The 24930-nt window shown below is 41.0% G+C and overlaps 1 protein-coding gene across 1 annotated transcript; it reads left to right on the top strand.

Annotated features, from left to right (window-relative positions):
* Positions 1 to 1619: 1619 nt before the first annotated feature.
* Positions 1620 to 20982, top strand: LOC147458233 (uncharacterized). The gene is made up of 3 exons (XM_086513414.1): positions 1620 to 1737; positions 1819 to 2030; positions 20116 to 20982. Exons 1-3 carry the CDS (start codon positions 1620 to 1622, stop codon positions 20980 to 20982), a joined length of 1197 nt encoding a protein of 398 aa, XP_086369540.1.
* Positions 20983 to 24930: the final 3948 nt, after the last annotated feature.

Here is a 24930-nt window from a genome sequence, read left to right as displayed (position 1 = left end):
GAAACGGCACGATATTGAGCTGAGGCACATTTTTCCCGAACACTAGAGACTATCGAAAACACGAGAAGAGACAACTCGAGATTTTGTCGAGAGGAAAGGTTAAGAAAGCAAGTTACCTTTTTGGCTTTTCACACTATTTTTTTCGATTTTTGGGCAGAATTCCTCCCTTTCCTCCTGCCCTCAACCGGCATTTTTGAAATTGAAATGGGCACGATATTAAGTTGAGGCCCAATTTTCCACGAACACTTGTTGCAGGTGTCCATCGAATCATAAAGGCAATTAGGCCTGATTTACCCTTGCATCGATAGTGTTCGCATTTTTCAAAGTTCCTTTCCTCCCAGTGCTCGGGAAAAATGTTTTTTTCAAGCATGCAAATTTCACTTCCTTGAGTTTGCCAAGTGGAAATTTTAAAAAATTAGCGGTGTTTTTCAAATTGTTACCCTACTTTTGTCTATTCTACGTTGGAAATTCTCCTTTTCTCCTTGCACTCACTCGGCATTTTTGGGATTGGAAACGGTACGAGACAAACCTGAGACACGTTCCACATTGTTCCCTTCATTTTGCCAAGATGGGACTTTAGGAAATTAGCGTCATTTTTAGGGTTTTAGACTACTTTTTGGCTTGCTAAGGAAAGGCCTTAGTGTTGGGTTGGGCTGGGCGTACTTTGAAGCGACTCTTTCGAGATCAAGAATGACACCTTCTTAAGGTCAAAGAATAAAATCTTCAAATACTGCTTGACAAGATGTGAAACACGGCTCTCTCCCATTCCATATAGCGAGTTTGCAAAGTTGCTACGTTCATAATGGCTCACACCGTGCAATTGATTTGTTTGCCTTTTATGAGTCTCCTGATTACACACCCTCTCTCTCTCTCTCTCTCTCTCTCTCTCTTTCTCTCTCTCGCTCGTCCATTTGCTGTTTCTTTGGTGTTCAACACATGAGCGTGGTGGGAACGCTAGACCACCAACACACACTCTTGGATTTCACTCAACTTGGCACCTCAAATTTCACAGTCTATGGCAAGAAGAGTATGAATGGATAAAGTGGGGGTACCCTTTTTGTTGATGTACCTTTGGCCACTAGTTCTTTAATGCTTTTGAATTTGATGTTCTCTTGCATGTATCTAAATATGTGTCAAATCCATTTAAGTGCCAAATCAATTTAATAGATCTGATAGTAGGTTAGCCTTAAGACTTAGTAAACATTGAGAAAGAGAAGGGAGGATTGTAGTATATAAGTGGTGTTGCCGCTACAAAAATTAGTTCAAGAGTCTCCCTCTCCCTTATTGATCCTAAGATCTCTCTGTGTGACAGTGTGAAGTATTGCTTCTATGAACTTATTTATCCTTTAGCTAAAGGATGTTCTTTGCCCTTTGCTTCTTTTGAACATGTCAAGTAATAGTTGCGTGAACATTATTTACCGTCCTCTTTTAATATGGCGCAAAAATTAGTTCAAGACTATCCCTCTCCCTTATTGTTCCTAAGATCTGTGTGTGACAGTGTGAAGTATTGTTTCTATGAACTTATTTATTTTTTAGCTAAAGGATGTTCTTTTCCCTTTGCTTCTTTTGAACACATCAAGTATTAGTTGCATGAACATTATTTACCATCATCTCTTAATATGGCTGCCTCTTCCTCTTCGCAAAACCCACTCGATGGACATTACGGTGGCTACGATGACAGCGTGGAACCTATGTGCGATGAATCTAGTGATGTTCGCTCGATGGAGTTTGAAGATGGTGACTCAATTGCTTGATACCTTAAAGAAAATGCTTAATGTATGCTTGGCAATAATACAATTTTGCTTTCTGTTTTTTTAGAGTTGAACAGGATAGTGCACCGTAATATGGCTACGTCATTCTTGGAACCCGATAGTGGCCTCATTCTTGATCGTGTGTCTCCACTCCGCACGAGGAGCGCTTTGAGTCTACCTAAGCTTGATGTTTCTTCTTCTCTTGGAGTTGGGCACAAATCCCTCAAGTGTGTGAATCAAAGTGGCGTGGTAGCGCGTACACTTTTCAAGACTTGCGAGGTGACAACGGAACTAAGTAAGGCTTGCTTGCGCCACGTAGATATTCTATTGTTGTGTCCATACCTTACGAGTTTTATTTTTTGATGTGACAGCCAAACCTTTTCTAGATGGTCTACCACTTGCAGCTGCATAAAACGAGCACGTTACAGAGGGTGTCAAACTAGATGAATAAACTCTTATTGAGTGTTCCCATGAGGTAGTAATTAGTGCTAGTTCATCTTCTCTTGTGCCTTATATTCCCACTAAGATCCCTCTATTGCACATTGTTGACATCACTGAGACTTACCCTTGTTTGGAATTCGAGGGGTGCATACTGAACCAATATGGGACTTACAAACAAAGCCCAAAAGTCGCTAAGTGTATGCGCTACCTTAAGGCAAACCTAGTTGATCCACTCAACAAATGACACCATCACTTGTGCTGTTAGTGATCAATTGATTGCGCAATTCATTGACACTCTTGCTGTAGGAGTCTTTGTGCACATTGAGAATGTGATTGTAAAAAAAATAACTAAGTCAGATGGTTGCACATCTCCTTATTTACTATTCTTCAACGCTTCCACGGTTGTAGAGAAGACAAAGCCTTTTGAAGCCAACCTTAGTTTCTACCCAGAGAGCAAAGTGCGTCAATTTTTGGATGAGGCACAGTCCTTGCAGGCACAGGGCACCCGTACACACTTTGGAACTGTAGCTTTTGTTGTTATACAAGGCCATGCTAGCACTTAAAAAAGTTGGTGTTTCCCAAGGTGATCTTGTTGTTGTAGATGGGCCAGCAACTGAGGATTGTGCCACTGTAAGACTTCCTTATCTTTGCCCTTTTACAGATTTGTTGCTTTCTAATATTTTCCCTCTTTTGCCGTCACAGCTTAGCTTCATGAATGCACACAAAGAAAATTACCACGCTATCTTTCATGCTCTTGAGACTGATGTGCATCCTATGTTTGTCGCACGAAACATAGGTTCCTTCATAGGCCGAAGCAATTCACTCTCAGTCTTGGATATTACTTTCCTAGCACGCATCAAAAGTTCTCATCTCAAGCATTATTTGGAGGAAGCATATAAGGCCCATATTCTTGATGTTGGTCACAATCAAGAAGTAAGTATTGCTCTTGCTTTTCCTTTTTCACCATAATAGCTCAAGAAAGCTCTAACTTGTGAAGTGGCTACACATAGGTAATTGGCACATTGCACATTGTGAATGAAAACTCAATTTTGGTGGAACATTTCTGCGGTCAATGAAAATTTACTACGATCCATCACCAACAAGAGGTAGACTTTTGCTCTATCTGCTCAAAATCTACAACTATTGTTTTGTTGCCCAAGCTTGAAGGAAAGATTTTAACCAACAAAGCTTTCCCAATTGATGTTTCCTTGGCGGGTGACATAGTCGACAAAGTATTGCATCTTGACAAAAACTTTGTTGACTTATATGCTTCTAATGTACTGGATGCACGTGAGCTGCTAGCCTCCCTTGTCCAAACCGGCAAATTCACCGTCAACAAGTTAGGCCGTGTCCTATCTTTTAGAAACCTTTTATATTTTACAAAATCTCATCCATTTTTAGTATTGCATGGGAATCACTTCTCTACAAAAGGATGTACTTGCAAGACACACCATCATGGGAGACCCCCTATATATAGCCCTGGTTCTTAGCAACGAGTGCAATTGGTGGAAACCTTTGCCTTCAAAAATATTGACCCATAAGGGGCACAAGAACGTGCCCCTTATGGGACTACCACATCATCATGTTCACGGAACCACGGTTTGATTGTAGCCAAGCCCGTCGCTAGGGCCCGAGCTCTACCAAAACCTCTTGTTGGGCCACCACCCGCGCTGCCTTCTTAGTGTCCAACACCGAATGCCATAGTCACCAAGGGGAGAGAGTCTCTCTCTCTTTCTCTCTCTCTCTCTCTCTCTCTCTCTCTCTCTCTCTCTCTCTCTCTCTCTCTCTCTCCACCCCCCACTTACACACCACATGGGGATCACCCTTAAGGCTTTATACCATGGAAATCTTGTCCTTGTGCTCGCATGTGGCCTCATTCCCTTGCAATGTTTCAGCCTTGCATATCCTTGCCCCTCTATAACAGTGCGCCCAGATACTACAAAAAGTCATCTAGCCCCTATTTCCAATTCCATTTTACAATACCCTTTTGTATGTGAAAATGTGGAAAAAAATCTAATAACCCCTTTTGTTGCATCCACGTGGCAGTCACATAATGATTAAGTGACCCCTCCAAGGTCAAATTCTTCCATTGGCATTTGAGTGACATCTCTATAACTATGTTCCTTGATACTGACCCTCATGGTAACATCCTTAATTCAAAAGTAAAGGTGGACCTAGCCCCAATCTTGCACCATTTTGAGTTGACGCATGAATGGTCACCCCAAAATGATTTCAAATTGTTGCTCTTTTCAAAGTACACTATGGCAATTGTATGCTTGTCCTCAATTCTGTATGAAGATATGATGATCTACATCTTTCTACAAATCCGTCTGCAAGCTGAAATTTCATTTGTGTCTTCTTGAGAGCTGGTCTTACCTACTTTTTCCAGATTTCTTGTGTAGCTATGTCCACTCCAACCCCACTATCAAGTATGTCTATGGATTTCAATCCCTAATGCTCTAATGGAAAGGTGGTGTTTCCCTCTTCTCCTTTACAATAATCATCCACCTTCTTGACATGCACATGTTACACCTTTGGTTTCTCTGGTGGCAGTTTACCCATGTTTTAATCTATGGGAACATCTTGAGGAGGGATTTCCAGTCCCATCTTTTCCAAGTTTTTGACATCTTGGTCCATAAATGCATAATAATCTACAAAAGTTATGAGAGAGTTATTGTATATTGTATAGGAGTTGACATTGAATATGTGGAGGCTCTTGGTGTCCATCATCCTTAGAACTGGCTGTCATGGAGAGGGCACAACTTTAACCTCTGATTTTGTTTTGTGCTCTCCTAAAAAGGACAGTAAAGTCTTTAATGTTTTTAGCTTTATCTCTGTAGATACATTTGTCCCTACGTCATCGTACAATGATTGTATATCCCCCCAAATAAAACTCATGATCCATGTTGATTTTTTGTGATAGGTGTAGACTTAAAAGTTGCACTACCATCTTTGTGGTTGCAGATTATTTCCCACAAGGCTTGCGTCCATGGATTTTCTAGTTTTGGAATGTGCATTATTCCTTGTGGCTTGGCATCATCAATGGTGATCAGTGTGGTAGAAATTAGATAACAAAAGAAGGGTGAGTGTGGTGTGGAAAGTGGGAGAATGATACCCTGACGGTATTATTCTATGGATGGGTGGACCCGATGAGTCGGGTAACTTTTCAACGCTAGAATTTTTTTCTTTATTAGTCATAAATCTTAAAAGAGACAAACCTTAGCGACTGTGCTTCTGAAACACGGAGAAAAAAGCGCACAGGTTGGTCACTCTAAGATTTATACTTTTAGGTATAATTGATTATAGATAGTTTTTAGATAGGGTTATGGTGGTCACGCTCCGCCATAGCGAGATAGGACCAATCCTTCACTAACGGTTCATGCCCGTGGCTACGTAGTAGCTAAGGCAATGTCCGTTGGTTTTTCCTTCTCAGGATTGGAGACCTATCAAAGGTACTCTGCTCCTCTTGACAAGTGGCAGGGACCTCACACTAACATATCTTGATCTACTAAAAGCCTATGTAACGGAAGTAGATCAAAGATCCCAATGGGAGAAGTACTTACCCTTAGTGGAGTATGCTTACAATAACACTGTACACACTTCCATGGGAAATGCACTTTTCGAGGTAATTGAGGGAAGATCAAAAAGTCCCTTTCTACTTAAGGTACATGGGAAGATCTTCGCCGCAAATGAGTATAGCAGAGACCTACAAGAATCTTTCCCAAAGATTAAGGATGCTATCTCTATCTCACAACAAAGGCAAAAGGCTGCTGCTGACAAGCACAGAAGATCCCAAGCCTTTAAAGAAAATGATTGGGTCTTATTAAAATTTCCCAAGGCTCGATTAAGGCACACGACGGGCAAGAATCCTATGGGACACCAAAAGTACTTTGCTAAGTTAGCAAAAAGTGACTATGGTCCCTTCCAGATTCTTAGGCCAATCAATGAGATGGCCTATAAACTTAAGGTTTCCAGCCATTGTCTCATACACAATGCTTTCCATCTGAGCCTACTAAAGCCTTACAAAGTAGAGCCACCTCAAGAACCAACTATTGAAGACCCACCGGAAATCAAGCACCAAAAAGAGGTGTTGTAGCCCGAGTCCATTCTCCGACATGAAGACAAGGTACTAAGAGGCGGTAAGACTATCCGACGATATCTTATTAAGTTTAAGAATTATCCTTTTGAAGATGCTAGATGGATGCAAGGCATACAATTAAAGGATAACTTAAACCTTGTCAATGCTTACAATGCTTCCTTAAAGTAAACAAATGTACAAATGTTTAAAATGAACAAATTTTTTGTCTTATAAGACTCTCTTTTTCTTTATTGTGCACAAAAAAGAAGTAGTATACATGCTTAGTTCAAGTTTGCGAAGACGACGTCTTCCAAACACCAAGAAGAGCTTGTCACTCTACTATGGAATATTGATAGGACTAATGTGCAGACATGCTTGCGGCAGCTTAGGCTCTCAAGCGCCAAATGGACTAGTCATCCATTTTGGAATGATATCGTAGGGTAACATAGGGATCCTATACCCGCTAGAAAAAGGACTAATGAATATGCTTTATCTTCTCTACCCCATAGTCAATGACGAATATGATTTCAAGAGAGAGGTAATGTCATAATAACTAATATCTAGTTCTCCTAAACGATTTTCTCATGTTAAATTGATCATTTAATATGGGGAAGTGCCTGGGGAGAAAAAGCTAGAATATTGGTTAAGCTGACAGACCGGCCACAGTAGGGATCCAAAGGAGGGAAAATAGGGATCCAAAGGGCGGGGGGGGGGCATCTGTAAAAGAGCAATGTTCAACAATGGGCTTAAAAGACCCTAAGCTTCAGCCCATTAAGACTTCCAAAATGCTAAGGTTCCAAAATTCAAAGGTTGTGTCCAATGGTCAAAAGCTTAGGAAATTGGATGCTTTGTGTGTGCTAAAAAAGTCTTCATGCATCCCTACATAGGAGGGGGCGAGCCCTAGAATTAGGAGATGAGAGAGAAACACACACATACACACACTCACAAGCTCCTTTACACAAGGGGAAAGAGGGACACATGTCAGCTCCCTAGCCCAGATGCCCACAAGGTGTACTCAAATCCTATTGGATGGCCATGGAGGTGGACCGATGAGAATTAGGCTATAGTAAATCTAGTTTAATTTATTTTAAAAACACTTAATAAAAGAACCAATAGAATTAAGCTCTCTTGAAGACTATTGGACAGTCTCCCAAGGGGTCCAATGAGCATTGAACAGCTGAATGCCTTGCCTGATTCCTATTGGCCAGGAGGCAAAGGGGTCCAATGAGAGTTTAGTTGAATTAATTAATTACCTAAAGCTCTCACAAAAGGGGAAAGGGGGACACATTTCAGAAGGCTATCACTTATGCTTCTTAATATTCATTGCCTAAGCTTGAAAAGGGCCAATAGGTTTGAAGCAAGAGCAAATAGCAGCTGGGGTCAACCAAGAGAGAGAGGGGGCTGAATTTTACAAGGCATTATCACCTACATACTCAAACTATCTCACGTGTGGAGCAAGAAGACTCTCTCTCTCCTTCTCAAGCCTTAATGGAAAGCTTACCACACCTACTCCAAGCTTGTGAGAAGGGAGGCCTACACCAACAACTCTTGGCTTTGTGATGAAAATCCAACAAAGAGCACTCATAAAATCTAATATCTAATATCTAACCAACCCAAATGATTTTGTCATATTAAATTGATCACTTAATGTGGGAGAATAAACGGAAACCAGTGTAGACATGTGCTTATAGATCTATCTCAACACGGGGCCAATGGTAAAGGGGCCCAAATGAGAGATGGTCTATCAAAGAGCGAGGCTAACAAATGGAGCATAAGACCTTAGGGTTAGATTCATTGAAGACCTCCAATAATGTGTGTAAAAGGCCTTTGACCTTAGGTAAGCTAGGGCTGAGCTCGAGGCGCGGGAACCCGACCTAGCTCGAGGTGCTTGTCCTGCTTGTCATGCTTGATGACTAAGGTGCTTGAGGTGCTTGATGATTGAGGTCCTTGAGATGCTTGAGGTGCTTAATTATTGAGATGCTTGAGGTGCTTGACATGCTTGCGATGCTAGGGTTGCACTTGAGGTGAGAACCCAGCCCAAGCTTAAAGTGCTTATGAGCTAAGCTTGTGTTGGGAACTGTGCCTATGCATGAGGGGTTGAGGTGTCAAAAAGTCAAAGATTCAATCCCTACAAGGAGGGGGCGAGCCCTACATGAGGGGGGATGAGAGAGAACACCCACACACTCACACAAGGCATGCATGGTACAAAGAAAGCAAAAGGGACACTTGTCAACTTCCTCCTCATGTTGCCCTCATGGTGTGCCTGAAGCCTATTGGTTGGCCACCCAAGGGGTCCAATAATAATTTAGGAGATTTAATTAATTAATTTAGAATTTATCTAGCCCTCTCTATGAAACGGTAAAGGGGGACACTTGTCTCAAGGCTACCCTTGCTGCTTGTAATGCCTCCTGCTTGTCATTAGCTAGGCCTGGAGGGGTCCAATGAGCTTCAAGCATGACCTACAAGGGGGGTCGACCCAAGCAAGCTAGGGGGTTGCTTAGGGGGTATACTCATCCACACACACTCACAAACTCTCTCATTGTGTGATATGCAAAGTGCAAGAGCTCCCTCTCCTTCTCCAAGCAAGTAGAGGTGGAGATCCTACACCAACACTCTTGGATATGGAGTGCAAATCCAACCAAGAGCCACGATTCAATGCTTAAGCTTTCCATCTCCTTCTTCTTCATTACTATGCTATTATATATGCTAGCAACAAGAGTTATGATAAGTGAGGAACTTATTCTTTCTCCTACGAAATGTTTCTTCTTCCTCTTCCCTACCCTCATTCCCTGCTAGCTCTCTCCACCTTCGAAGGTGTTTGAGGTCTTGGGACTGAGGCTTGGAATAGTTAAAGCTTTCTTCAAGTTTATGTTATGTTTGTGATGCATGAAGCTTTCCATCTTCATTGCATCACCTAGGTCACAAGGAACACAAAGATTGTATTGTAACAAGTCTCTCTTAATGGGAGAAATCATAATACAAATGCCTATTGGAGGGGGGACCGGCTCCACATAAATCCGTTCCTCAACTATTGTCATGTTCTCTAAATTCTCTCTCTTGCAAAAGTATTGATCATGCCAAGTTAACTAATTGCTATGATTATGTTGCTATCTTCAATTATGTTCACCCGCTATGCTCACAAAGTCATTCCTCAAAAGTATTCTCATTAATTTCCTCTCTACTCTCAAATTAAGTAGGCCAATTTCATTACATTGGTATCAGAGTAGCTTTAGGCACACCATGAGGGAAACATGAGAGGAACTTGACAAGTGTCCCTTTTGCTTTCTTTGTACCATGCATGCCTTGTGTGAGTGTGTGGGTGTTCTCTCTCATCCCCCCTCATGTAGGGCTCGCCCCCTCCTTGTAGGGATTGAATCTTTGACTTTTTGACACCTCAACCCCTCATGCATAGGCCCAATTCCCACCACAAGCTTGGCCCTTAAGCACTTTAAGCTTTGGCTGGGTTCTCACCTCAAGTGCAACCCTAGCATCTCAAGCATGTCAAGCACCTCAAGCATCTCAATAATTAATCACCTCAAGTATCTCAAGCACCTCAATCATCAAGCACCTTAGTCATCAAGCATGACAAGCAGGACAAGCACCTCGAGCTGGGTCGGGTTCCCGCGCCTCAAGCTCAGCCCTAGCTTACCTAAGGTCAAAGGCCTTTTACACACATTATTGGAGGTCTTCAATGAATCTAACCCTAAGGTCTTATGCTCCATTTGTTAGCCTTGCTCTTTGATAGACCATCTCTCATTTGGGCCCCTTTACCATTGGCCCCGTGTTGAGATAGATCTATAAGCACATGTCTATATCTTAACACTTGTTCCCATTTATTCTCCCACATTAAGTGATCAATTTAGAGAGAGAGAGAGAGAGAGAGAGAGAGAGAGAGATTTTAGAGAATATGACAACTGTTGAGGACCGGATTTTTGTGGAGCTGGTCCCCCCTCCAAAAGGCATTTGTATTATAGATTCTTTCATTAAGAGAGACTTGTTACAATACAATCTTTGTGTTCCTTGAGACCTCTTTGGCAGTATGGAGATGGAAGCTTCATACACCAAGATTTTGCATAATATCAACAATCAATCTTAGCTTGAAAACAATCAAGAACTCGAGAACATCATTAGTCTTTGTGTTCCCTAAATCATTTGAGTGCATGAGGATGTATACTTTTATGCATCAACTTGTGCCTAAAGCAACAATTAATCTTCCTTGCAACTAATCTACTTGCATTAAGTAATTAATCTATTTGCATTAAGTAACTAATTTACTTGCAAAAAACCATTAGCCTTCTTGCAATAAGCATAACACGCACTTTGTGGAAAGCATTAACTATCCCAAGCCTCAGTCCCAAGACCTCAAACACCTTCGAAGATGGAGAGAGCTAGCAGGGAATGAGGGTAGGGAAGAGGAAGAAGAAGTATTCCATAGGAGAAAGAAATAATTCCTCACTTATCATCACTCTTCTTGCTTAGCATACATAATAGCATAGTAATGAAGATGGACAAGATGGAAAGCTTAAGAATTGAAGCATAGATCTTGGTTGGATTTGCATTCCATAGCCAAGAGTGTTGGTGTAGGCTCTCAACTTCTCAAGGAGCTTGGAGAAGGAGATGGAGCTCTTGCACCTTGCATAGCACACAATGAGAGTGTTTGTGAGTGTGTGTGGGTGAGTATACCCCCTAAGCAACCCCCTAGGTTGCTTGGGTCGACCCCCCCCTTGTAGCTCATGCTTGAAGCTCATTGGACCCCTCCAGGCCTAGCCAATCATAAGCAGGAGGCATTACAAGCATCAAGGGTAGCCTTGAGACAAGTGTCCCCCTTTCCCCTTTGAGAGAGAGGACTTGATAAATGAAAAATAAATTAATTAAATTCCCTAAATTATCATTGGACCCCTTGGGTGGCCAACCAATAGGCTTTAGGCACACCATGAGGGCAACATGAGGAGGAACTTGACAAGTGTCCCTTTTGCTTTCTTTGTACCATGCATGCCTTGTGTGAGTGTGTGGGTGTTCTCTCTCATCCCCCCTCATGGGAGAGAGTTTGTTTTTCCTTTGTAAACTCCCTTCTCCTTGGACCAATTATTGTTGTTTTTGGAATTGACTTGGGAAGTATTTTGAACATTGGTTTTCCCCTTTGCATCATTTTTGTCTTTGTTTTCCATGGGCTTGACATTACATCTAGCCCCTTGATGGAAATTGATGTGTGAAGCAACCATGGTGTGATGGATTACTTCGCTAATAGTACCAAGCCTTTGAGAGTTGATGTATTCGGCCATCTCTTCAGGTAAATCCCGCACAGAATTGCTGCGTTTGCTCGACAAAGTCTATCTTTTGAAAGACAATAGCCTTGAGATGTAAATCCCAAAACTTGTCTACATATTTGTGGATAGACTCATGGGAGAGGAGCTTCAAGCTACGCCATTCGGTAAGCACTTTGTCCTTTGCATTGCTTGCAAGGAATTGCTTCATGATGGAAACTCGTAGAGTTTTCCATGTCTTTGGGGCTTCACCATTTCCACGAAGGCTAGCCCACCATTGACAAGCTGATTTTTGGAAGTGCATAGCTACATGGCGTAGCTTAGAGGACTCTGTGAAGCCCTCATCTCCAAAGGCCACATCAAATTGCTGGATGAAGGCCAACACTTTGTCGGTAGCACCGAAGGTGCCATCATAGGTGAGAAAAGAGATACTCTTTCCTCCCTCCTTGAACTTCTTTAGCTTTTGTGACCTTCGCCATGCAGGAAATGATTTTCCATGTCCTCCCCTCTTGTATTATCTAGGAGAATAACCATAACTGTCGTCAGAAGAGGAGGAAGGTGAAGAAGAAGGACAAGAGGGTGACCTCTTCCTAGCCCTTTTCTTCCTTTGTTTCCTCTCTTGCCTTTCAGAGTGATGAGGAGAAGGATTATGCGTTGATCTTTTCCTCTTGGGAGGAGTGGGCGATCGTCTAGACCGCCGTCTTCATGGAGCCACATCTTCAGAGGAACTTAAACTTTCATTGCTTTCTTGATCTTTGGATTCCTCCTCTCGAATGGGAGAGAGTCGTCTTTTGGGGGTCTCTTCAAGAAGTCTCCTAAGCTCTCTCTCCTCTTGGAGAGGAAGGGAAATTCCATAAGCACGAAGTTGTTGAGTAACTTCGGCTTGCAAAGCAGGGTTGCCCATAGCTTGCTGCAACCTAGTGACGAGATAATTCACAAACAGGGGAGCATCATCATTAGCACCTTCATGTGCAAAATCAAAGCTATCAATGTTCATTCTACTCTCTTGATTATTGTAATCCATGTTAACAAAATTTATGTATGTACTTAGTGTATGCTTTGGCAATTCAAAACCTTAGTTGCCACTCCTCTTAGCCTTTGAAAATCGCTCTTAAGTATCTACACCCACGGCTCGAAGTGGTTAATTATAGAGAGTAGAGGAGAAAACATTTTGGAATCCATTTAGGAATGTAGAAAATTCTAATTCCTCTTGATTCCCGTCTTGTTTTTATATTGTTATTGGTTGAAACATTGAATTCATTTACAGACTTTTCAACAAAAATCATGTATATGAATATATAGATTTTCATTAACTTACGAAAAGCATGCATATTTACATGGTATAGGATGCTACCCGACTCATAAACATGTATGTACATATCTCCTAGCTTAGGAAAAACAAAAGCCTTTTGCTATGAGCATCCTCTTTTGGAGTTTCCAGCATAGAAACTCAAGGCGGCTTGTTGCATGCATTTCTTTGGGGACAAGCACGATAGCATGCCCTTATTGTCCACACTTGTAGCATTTGTTATCCTTACGATAACAGTCTAGCTCTGTTGGAGAGAGTCTGTTCTTACCTTTGTAGACTCCTTTCTCCTTACAAAGGTAAAAACAAACTCTCTTCTAAAGAGCTTGAAGCTTTTCGCAAGGACCATAAGTGTTTCAAGTGTGGGAAGCAAGGACATGGCTATCGTTCTTGCCCCAAGAAGAATACTCGCAATGAGACTCTTAGGGCTTCCACCATCGAAGATCCAAAAGAGGATGCTCATTGCAAAGGATCATCACTTTCCTATGCTTGGGGAAAGGTAAGAGAGCATGATGCCTTTATCTTGTTTGACCCTGGCTCTACTCTTAACTTCATATCAATGGAGTTGGCCACCAAGTTGGGCATTCAAGCTTTTGAGATGGGAGATATAGTAGTGGCTGATGCAGCTTTCAAGGGACAACAAGCCTCCGTTACTCCCTTGATTGGGAAGTTGAGGCTTCATGTCCAAAGCTATGTCGACAAGGAATACTTCTTCATCTCTCCTCTCCAACATGAGGATGTTATCCTAGGGGCACCATGGTTTGATCGCATGGCTGCCAACATGAAGTTCCCTGAAAGGAGAATCTACTTCACCTACAGGGGAAAGAACATGTATATAGATGATAGTGAGCGTGGTCGTACTATTCCACTTGTAAATCCTCTTGCTTTTGATAAGTCAATGAAGAGCTCAGTTTCTACGTACATGATTTTTGTCAAAGAGTCTCTAAAAGATACTAATGTTTCATCAAATGTAAATGGTAGAATCAAGAAGAGTTAGACTTGTCTAATTTTCTAAAAGGATTCCAAGATGTGTTCATCAATGATATCCCTATGGACTTACCTCCAAAACGAGGGGATGATGACCATCATATTGAGCTCCTTCCTGGAAGCTCACCACCTAACAAGCCTCCTTATCGAGTCTCACAAGCTCAACAAGAGGAGATCATGAGGCAAGTACAAGAGCTGGTAGACAAAGGGATGGTGAGGCCTAGTTCCTCTCCCTTTTGTTCTCCAATCCTTTTAGTGAAAAAGAAAGATGGTACATACCGTATGTGTGTGGACTATCGAGCACTAAACCATATCACTTTCAAAAATAGATTTCCCGTACCTCCTGTAGAGGATCTGTTTGATAGGCTACAAGGCTTGACCTACTTCAGTAGGATTGACCTTAAGAGTGGCTATCATCAAATAAGGATAGTGGATGAAGATATCTTAAAGACCGTGTTTCGCACAACGTTTGGTCTTTATGAATACCTAGTCATGCCTTTTGGCTTGACTAATGCACCAGCTACGTTCAATCGTTTGATGGAGAAAATTTTTAGACCATACGACAAATTCACTAGAGTGTTCTTTGATGATATCATCATCTACTCTAGGTCTTTGGAGGAACATAAGCAACATCTCCAAGTGATTTTTCAAGCATTGAGGGAGAACAAGCTTTTTCTTAACCAAAAGAAAAGCGAATTCTTCCTTCAAGAGATTCAATACCTAGGTCATATTATCTCTAAAGATGGTATCCAAATGGATCCATCAAAGTTCAAGGTAATAAAAGCATGGCCTAACCCAAGAAATCTACATGAGCTAAGAAGCTTTCTTGGTATGTGCGCATACTATAGACACTTCATAGCAAAATTCCCTCAAGTAGTAGGACCACTACACGACTTAACTAAGAAGAACGTTAAGTTTGTATGGACTGCTAAGGAGAAAAATGCTTTTGAAAAGCTCAAAGAGAAGCTTACTTCCCAAACAATCCTTGTGCTTCCGGATCTCTCAAAGCCATTTGAGGTCCAATGTGATGCTTGTGGTGATTGCCTTGGAGCAGTTTTGCTTCAAGAAGGGCATGCCATAGCATATGAGAGCCGAAGGCTCAATATTGATGAATGAGTCTTGGGCATTTATGAGAAAGAGCTTTTAGCTGTTCTACATGCCCTAGACACATGGAAGCACTGGGGACTCCATTTATCCTACGAACCGACCACCAAAGTCTTAAGTATTTCATGACGCAAACCAAGCTTTCCGACAAACAAATGAGGTGGGCAAATTTTCTTTCGCAATTTAATTTCCATATTGCTCACATAGCTGGTAAGCACAATCAAGTGGCTAATGCACTTTCACGATGACCCAAAGTTAATGCGGTGTCTATAGCTACTCACAATGATCTATCCTCTATGATAGATGAGTATGCTACTGACCCTGACTTTAGAGACATAATGTCAGCCCTTGCTTTGGGGAAGAAAGAGGAACCATTCACCTTGCATGATGGTTATCTTCTCCATGGCAATAGGCTATGTGTTACCCATTCCCTTCGTGAGAAAGTTATGTATGAATCCCATGCTCCTCCATATGCGGGGCATAGAGGTATTCAACCTACTCTCCGAGGAGTAGAGACATACTTCTATTGGCCTACCATGAAAGTGGGCATACAAGAGTATGTTTCAAAATGTGTAGTATGCCAAAAGACCAAGTATGATAGAGGGAAGCAACCTAGATTACTCCAGCCATTGCCTATTCCAAATTCACCATGGGAGAGTATATCCATGGATTTCATCTTTGGAATACCCGAGTCTATCCATGGGAATGCAGGAATATGGACAATAGTTGACAGGTTTAGCAAGCAAGTACATTTTATTCCTGTCAAAAAGACTATTAAGGCACATCAAATGGCAACTCTCTTCATATCTCAGATTTTCAAGCACCATGGATTACCCACATCCATCGTGTCAGATAGAGATCCTAGAATGACCAGCAATTTCTGGAAAGGTCTCTTTGAAAATCTAGGAACAAGATTGAATTTCTCTTCGGCCTATCACCCACAAACGGATGGCCAAAGTGAGATAGCCAATCTCACGATACTCGATCTACTCAAGACTTATGTTACCGAAGTAGATCAACGCTCACAATGGGAAAAGTACTTACCTCTTGTAGAGTATGCCTAGAATAATACTGTACATACTTCTATGAGAAAAGCACCTTTTGAGATCATTGAGGGAAGACCTAAAAGTCCATTGCTACTCAAAGTACATGGGAAGATCATCACCGCCGATGAGTATAGCCGTGACCTACAAGAATCTTTTCAAAAGATTAAGGAGGCTATATCCATCTCTCAGCAAAGGCAAAAAAACTGATGCTGATAAGCATAGAAGAGCCTTAATGTTCAAAGAAAATGATTGGGTCTCACTCAAGTTTCCTAAGGCTCGATTAAGGAAAACGATGGGCAAAAATCATACGGGCCATCAAAAGTATTATGCTAAACTAGCAAAAAGATACTATGGTCCTTTCCAAATCTTGAAGCCCATCAATGAGACGGCTTATCAACTCAAGTTGCCCAACCATTGGCTAATACACAATGCCTTTCATGTAAGCCTACTTAAGCCCTACAAAGGAGAGCCACCAACTGAACCAATTATTGAAGACCCTTCTGAAGTTGAAGACCAAGAAGAGGTGCTACAACCCGAAGTTGTTCTTCGGCAGGAAGACAAGGTACTAAGACATGGTAAGATTATCCGACGGTATCTTATTAAGTTCAAAAATTATCCTTTTAAAGATGCTAGATGGATGCAAGAAATACAGTTTAAGGATAGTATGAACCTTGTCAATGCTTACAATGCTACATTAGAGTAAGCAAATGTACAAATTTCTTTTAAATGACTCATGTTTTTGTCTTATAAGACTAGTCCTCTTTTTAATTGTGCACAAATTTAACTAGTATGCATGCTTAGAATCATGTTTGTGATGACGACGTCTCTCAAACAAAAAGTAGAATTTGTCACTCTACTTTGGGAGAATGAAATGGACTAAAGAGGAGACATGCTTGCGGCAACTATGTCTCCCAAGCACGAAATGGATTAGTCATCTATCTTGGAAAGATGTCGTAGGGTGAAAAGGGATCCTCTACCCGCTAAGTAAAATTGTCTAATGACTAAGGCTTTATCTCTTCTACCTCATAGTCGAGGACGATTATGATTTCAAGAGAGAGGTAATGTCGTAAAATCTAATATCTAATATCTAACCAACCCAAATGATTTTCTCATATTAAATTGATCACTTAATGTGGGAGAATAAACAGGAACAAGTGTTAAGATATAGACATGTGCTTATAGATCTATCTCAACACGGGGCCGATGGTAAAGGGGCCCAAATGAGAGATGGTCTATCAAAGAGCAAGGCTAACAAATGGAGCATAAGACCTTAGGGTTAGCTTCATTGAAGACCTCCAATAATTTTTGTAAAAGGCCTTTGACCTTAGGTAAGCTAGGGCTGAGCTCGAGGCGCGGGAACCCGACCCAGCTCGAGGTGCTTGTCTTGCTTGTCATGCTTGATGACTAAGATGCTTGAGGTGCTTGATGATTGAGGCCCTTGAGATGCTTGAGGTGCTTAATTATTGAGATGCTTGAGGTGCTTGACATGCTTGCGATGCTAGGGTTGCACTTGAGGTGAGAACCCAGCCCAAGCTTAAAGTGCTTATGAGCCAAGCTTGTGGTGGGAATTGGGCCTATGCATGAGGGGTTGAGGTGTCAAAAAGTCAAAGATTCAATCCCTACAAGGAGGGGGCGAGCCCTACATGAGGGGGGATGAGAGAGAACACCCACACACTCCCACAAGGCATGCATGGTACAAAGAAAGCAAAAGGGACACTTGTCAAGTTCCTCCTCATGTTGCCCTCATGGTGTGCCTAAAGCCTATTGGTTGGCCACCCAAGGGGTCCAAAAATAATTTAGGAGATTTAATTAATTGATTTAGCATTTATCTAGCCCTCTCTCTAAAAGGGGAAAGGGGGACACTTGTCTCAAGGCTACCCTTGCTGCTTGTAATGCCTCCTGCTTGTCATTGGCTAGGCCTGGAGGGGTCCAATGAGCTTCAAGAATGAGCTACAAGGGGGGGTCGACCCAAGCAAGCTAGGGGGTTGCTTAGGGGGTATACTCACCCACACACACTCACAAACACTCTCATTGTGTGCTATGCAAAGTGCAAGAGCTCCCTCTCCTTCTCCAAGCAAGTAGAGGTGGAGAGCCTACACCAACACTCTTGGATATGGAGTGCAAATCCAACCAAGATCCATGCTTCAATACTTAAGCTTGCCATCTCCTTCTTCTTCATTACTATGCTATTATATATTCTAGCAACAAGAGTTATGATAAGTGAGGAACTAATTCTTTCTCCTACGAAATGTTTCTTCTTCCTCTTCCCTACCCTCATTCCCTACTAGCTCTGTCCACCTTCAAAGGTGTTTGAGGTCTTGGGACTGAGGCTTGGGATAGTTAAAGCTTTCTTCAAGTTTATGTTATGTTTGTGATGCATGAAGCTTTCCATCTTCATTGCATCACCTAGGTCACAAGGAACACAAAGATTGTATTGTAACAAGTCTCTCTTAATGGGAGAAATCATAATACAAATGCCTATTGGAGGGGGGACCAGCTCCACATAAATCCAGTCCTCAACTGTTGTAATGTTCTCTAAATTCTCTCTCTTGCAAAAGTATTGTTCATGCCAAGTTAACTAATTGCTATGATTATGTTGCTATCTTCAATTATGTTCACCCGCTATGCTCACAAAGTCATTTCTCAAAAGTAGTCTCATTAATTTCCGCTACTCTCAAATTAAATAGGCCAATTTCATTACAAGAGCCAAGCTTCAATGCATGCTCATCTCCTCTACCATGCTACTTACTAAGCTAAGCTATGCTAATATTAGTGATTATGTGAGGAGATGTATATCTTTCTCGTAAGAATACTCCTTCTTCCTCTCAATCTACTCTCATACCCCACTAGCTCTCACCATCTTCGAAGGTGTGTGAGGTCAGACCGTGAGGGAATTGATGTTGTGTTTAATAAGTGTTTTGCTTAGTGCTTGAAGTTTCCATCTTCATTGCACTAGCTAGTATTGAAGGAACACAAAGATTTGTATTGTAAAATGTCTCTCTTGATGGGAGAAACCATAATACAAAGCCTTTTGGAGGGGGGACCGCTGGCTCCATGTAAATCCGGTGCTCAACTGTTGTCAATAGATTATTTTCTCTCTCTTTTGAAGTATTGTTCATGCTATCTAACTAGGTGTTATGCTTTTTGTTGCCCTCTCCACCCAAGCACTCTAGTTATTCTCATTAGAAATCTATTCTAATGAAATGCTCACTATGTTCATGCTAATTTCCGCTACACACAAGTTACTAGGCCATTAAATGTTATAGACATGGCAAATTAAGTTCTTCAAGACTGATCTGTTCTTTGGTAGTAACAGGTTGGGAAGTCTTACTCTTCTTGTTTGCACTCAAATAATCAGATACTACTTCTTTCACCATATTTGGCAAGCAAGGAACCGCCGCGTGTTTGAGGGGGATCTGGTTGTGGCAAGGTTTTGTGAAATCATACAAGAGAGCAGAGTGACGATCCACATGATCGGAGGCAAACAAGCTTCAGAGGATTGGTCTAGAACAATACATGTCATGATGACATCTTGTAATAAGTAAAGCCTACGAGTAGTTGTGGTTTCTCTGTCAAGCTGAAAACTCGTAATCCTTTGACCCTCGAGGCTCGGTCTGAGCTCGAGATTGGTGTATATTTCTGATTTTCTTAATACTATCCACTCACAATTGTGAGTTTTGCAAAAAAAAAAAAAACTTGATTCAAAATATACGTACATTACAATTTTCCACAATGCTTATGTGTTACACATTCGAGAGCTTCAAACTTTACTCTAGGGGTGACTTCTTGAAGACAACCAATAATCTATTCCTTTCGTGCCTTCATGTCTATGATGGAAAGGCCCTTTACGAACCAACAAAAAAGAAAGAAACTTTCCTTCTTCACCCCGACAAATGAAGAAAAGTGACTTAATTCTAATTTCTGTTGCTGTTGTTGCACCAATGCTGGAAAAACAAGTGAAATGAGTCTTTGTGAAGTCCTTAAATAAAAGGACTCTTTACAAATCAAAATATTTTAACAAAATTAATGAATCACTATTTAACATCATGGATAGAAGTCATATGAATACTATGCACATGAGTCATTTTTCTCCGTGTGCACATGAGTCATTTTTCTCCGTCGGCTTGCACCTAGCTAGCATGAGTCATTTTTCTCCGTCGGCTTGCAGCTAGCTAGCAGCATGAAAGTGTTTACGGTATGTGCATTCTTGACAGCGGTCTACAATGTGTTAACAAGCTTTTATAGTTTTCGATCTAAGTATATCAGGTTGCCCATAGCTAGTTTTGTGTGCTTGGTTACAATGGTTCCTGCATTCATATCGGTAGTGTGGGCGTTGCACGACTTGTGGCAGCATCCCTTCTCCAAGCGCAAATACATCCTTTGTGGCTTTGCCAAATACTTCCTCGCCGATGCATTCCAAGATATTATCGATCAGGTTAGCCTTGTCGAAAATCCAAGTGATCTGCCCAAAAGTGGATGGGTGGCATGGTTTCACCTCTTTATGTATTCGTATCCGCTTACACGCTCATATGCACGCATCTTCTACAATTATGCACATGTCATCGACTTCACAGATGTCGACACCAATGGCGGCAAAGGCGATCGGCAAGATAGGGCCATGATGTATATTGAAGGCGCTTACGACCATGCTATCTCCATCAACGGCCATCGCCTCTGCCTTGTTGACATGTCTAGAATCAAATATACACAAGATTTCTATGATCCCTCGGAGTCTGACTATATCAAAGCCAAATATTGTCTCTACCTTAGTGGTCCTACATATGAGAAGCACAAACCTCTGATGAGCAATGAAGCTGTGCGACTTGTGAAGGACATCCTATCTTGGTGGGCATCAAATCCTGAAAGACCAGTTCTAAAGTCTTTTGATAAAGAGAGATTTACAGCAACATGCCCTAGTCTCTATCTCCTGTATTGTATCATTGATGAGAACATTCAGCAAAAGCATGAAATCGTTTCCATTGGCAAGTATGTTCACATTGAGTAATTAATCAGTTGCACAAGGACGTGGAACTTATGTCCTTTTTCTCTTGTAGCTTCCTCCCCCCTCTGTGGCTCTATGTGTGGAGAGTGCACTACTTTCTAACTAATGGGAGCTTGACAACTTCCATCATTCATGAGCTTTCCATTTTCACTTACCAGCCGTAAAATGAAGGCTTATGTGCAAGGATTTGCAAGCCTCATGTGCACGGATTTGCAATCAAACATTCATTTTTATACTGTGTGTATTCTTGTTCTTCCACACTCCTAGTTTCTCATCACATTAAGATCATATAAGATTGTGAAACATCACATTACCATTTTACCTTGAGGCTTGAAATTTTTTCTTGGATTTGATTACTTAAAAGGAGATTAAGATAGAATTTTCATCTGGACAAAAACTATTTGAGAAAATTGAGTACGGGCACAAGTTTTATGCCCCTCTTCGAGGGCTAGATTGTTAAGGGTATCCAGAACGCAGGGGTTTTGTACATGCTTCACATCTCCAAATCAAGTTAAAGGTGATCTACATCTTCAAATGCTAGCACATTATAATTCCCATGGTTTCTTGAACAAAATATTTTGAACACATTTAGATAAGATGATAAGAGTATTATGACTAGAACACACAAGGGACAACTTTACAAGCAGTCGTACTAATTCAATGTATATCATTAGAATCGACAAGCATCCATAGTGTATGCATGCGCATACACTATATCATTAGAGTCGATATAGAGTAGTGGTATTTTCTCTCTCTCTCTCTCTCTCTCTCTCTCTCTCTCTCTCTCTCTCTCTCTCTCTCACACACACACACACACACACACACACACACACACAAAATTAATATCAAGATGAAGATAGATGATTACCCCATAAACTTACTAAGTGTGACATGGCAGGAGAGAAAGAGAGAGAGAGCAATACAGAGCACTGGGCTAATGATTCATTAGAGAAGGCATTGATATGTCCTAGTTTTTCTCCCTTATATTCTCCAATCTTGCTAGTGGAGAATAAGGGTGGATGTTGAAGAATGTGCATTGCCTACATAGCACTTAACAAGATCACGATTAAAAAAAAGTTTCTATTCCAAGGTTATTGATGATGTTTTGGATAGGTTGTAGGAGTGGGTCTTCTAACGAGGGGGTCCACCTTTAAAAAATACCTATAGCGTGTGCGTTCAAGAGGTATTTTTATAACCCCTCTACCGTCACACACTTCATCATGATTTAAAAGACCCCTCTTAATTTATAAACATGTAACTTCTTTTTAGCTTTTCATTTTTAAACCCCTCTTGTACATGTAATTCTATAACTCTTTGGTATGTAGAATACCCCTCTGAGTAAACTCTCATGCTACAATTACATAGTTTGAGGTGGACCCCTTGGAGTCTTGTATTTTCAATAGGATATATCTCAAGAGTGGATATCATCAGGTTTGGGTCAATCTAGCAGATGTGCTTAAGACAGCTTTCCAAACCACCTTTGGGTTGCATGAGTTTTGTGTTATGCTGTTTTGACAAATGCTCCTTCTATGTTGAAATCTCATGATGGACATGATTTCTCGACCGCATGGAGATTGTGCGTGGACATTCTTTGATGAAATGCTCATGTTTTCCAAGTATCAGTAGATCATATGGAGCATTTGAAGATGGTATTTGAGACTCTATGGAAGGAATGATTGTTTCATGGAGGAGATTCACTTCTTAGGACACATTGTTTCTAAAGGAGGAGTTTGCATGGATTTGACTAAGATTCAAGCGATACAGGATTCACCAGAACCAACAAAGTTACATGAGAATTGTAGCTTGCTTGGGTTATGTTCTTGCTATCATAGATTTATCAGGTTCTTTGTTGAGATAGAAACACCTTTGCATGATTTGAGTTGAAAAGGATGCAATAAAAACACCCCTTTCATATGCTTTGTGTAATGCGATCAACTTATATAATTTGCCATATATAACCTTAACTCAAGGGTATAAACACAAAAAATGACAGGCAATTTTGAGATTCTAGCATATCAAATGACATGAGGTTTTTTCAAAGCACTTTTTTTGATAGGCAAAATAGCCCTTGACAAAAAAATAGGTGTCGATTTTAGGCCTTGATCCAAGTTTAGATCCCACTTTAAAGCTCTACATCTCTAAGCTTTAAAAGAAAAAAAACACATAAGCACAAAGAATTGAATTACAATAGCACTCCTAAGCTTTAGAGCTCTACGCTCTAGACCTCATTTTAAAAATTCTACATCTTTAAGCTCTAGTGCCCCCTTTACAAATTTAAAACTCTAGATCCCTAAATTGTAAATCTAACTTTAAAAGCTCTAAAGTTTTAAGTCCTAAAACTCTAGCACCTCGGGGTGACCCTCCTCCTATCTGTGGTCTATGTTATCTTTTCACTTTCTTTAATTCAAAGTTTTACCTTCTTTAAAAAAAAAAACTCTGAGTCGTGGTTGAAGAGTTCCTTTAAAAGTTCTACATCCTTAAGTTCTAAACTTAGCTTTAAAATCTATAAAAATAAAAATAAAAAAAATCTTTAAAAATTAAAGCTCTAAAAGATAGATCCCTTCCTTAAAATTTGAATTAACAAAAATGATAACTTTAGTCTGTTACCTCAAGTTTCAACTCAAGTTTCAACTGGCTAGAGAACTTCTTAAAATGAAAATATGGATGAAAGAACTTCTCAAAATAAAAAGGTCACTCTCAGGATTTGTGGAGCAAAGCATTATGCTAAGTCTTTATCATTTAATCTATAAGGCCTTCAAGGTTTCATGCTTTCAAAGGCATCTCAAAATCCTTTCCTTAATTAATGAGCATTCATTTCATATTTCAAAACTCAAGACATGTCTATCATTAGATTTACATACTTTTTATTTAAATTAGTTCCCACTATCTTATCTCAAGCAATCAACATTTTTGTCCTATCAAAAAATACTTGAAAATATTATTCAACTTTTTTTGCCTGCTAAAGAAAGGCCCTAGTGTTGGGTTAGCTTAGGCATACTTTAACTGATGACATCTACATGGATGGCCAGTATTCTTTTAGACCTTTAGGAGAAAGCATGTGAGAGTAGGTCGTTATAGGTGAACTGGCAAGGTCGAACGCAAACGCAGACTGAGAGTCGGCGGGCTCCAAGCAGAATTTCGCATGACTGCACCTTGAATGCTATGTAGTCTTTATCACAGGCGGCATAATCTAGGGCTTGTCAAAGTTCGAGGATCTGAGCATGCCTAGTATTGCCTATGTTTACACGCGGAAGTCAAGTCTGCCTGCAATAGCGCGTGAGAGCCTGACGTGTCCTTGCATGTTGCATCACCTCACGTTTTGTGCAAGCCGAAGATCATGTCGAAACGTCGTCTTGACTCAAGTTTCTTGCACTTCACTAAATGCGGCCATACTTGCTATACCTTATCTTTCTCTTGTAGACCCTCATCTGGTTTCGAGTTTACAGAGCATCTCTAATTCCCCACATGTTGTCCACAATTAGGGTTGCAGAGAAACACACACAGCTTGGAGAAGACTAAGGAAGCTCAAGGCACACAATAGAGAGTGTGTTTCTTAGTATGCAATGGAAAGATAGATAGCCCTAGAGTGATGGGCGTATATACAATGCTCGGGGGAAAAATCCTCCTAAAGAGGGAAAAAATGCCCGGTGGTCCTAGTGTGTTCACACACATCACTACCACATGTATATGGTAACAAATTCCCCCTGGAGTGATGCGGTGAACAAGAGCTGGCACATGAGTAAAGGGAAGTGCCATGCCCTGAGGACATGATCAGTCCACAAAGGGGAGTAAGCCCAAAGCTTTGTGGAAAGCTTCAATATTCTCATGGGACAATGCCTTTGTGAAAAGATCTGCAAGGTTGTCCTGTGTTGGCACATAAGCCAAGCTGATCTCTCTTGCTGAGAGCCTCTCCATGACATAGTGGTAATGCACCTCAATGTGCTTTATGTG

The sequence above is a fragment of the Adiantum capillus-veneris genome, chromosome 5, assembly GCF_014529385.1.
Source record: "Adiantum capillus-veneris isolate H3 chromosome 5, ASM1452938v2, whole genome shotgun sequence".
NCBI classification, from domain to species: domain Eukaryota; kingdom Viridiplantae; phylum Streptophyta; class Polypodiopsida; order Polypodiales; family Pteridaceae; genus Adiantum; species Adiantum capillus-veneris.
The sequence above is the reverse complement of the archived record's forward strand: the minus strand, read 5'-3'. Positions and strand labels throughout refer to the sequence as shown.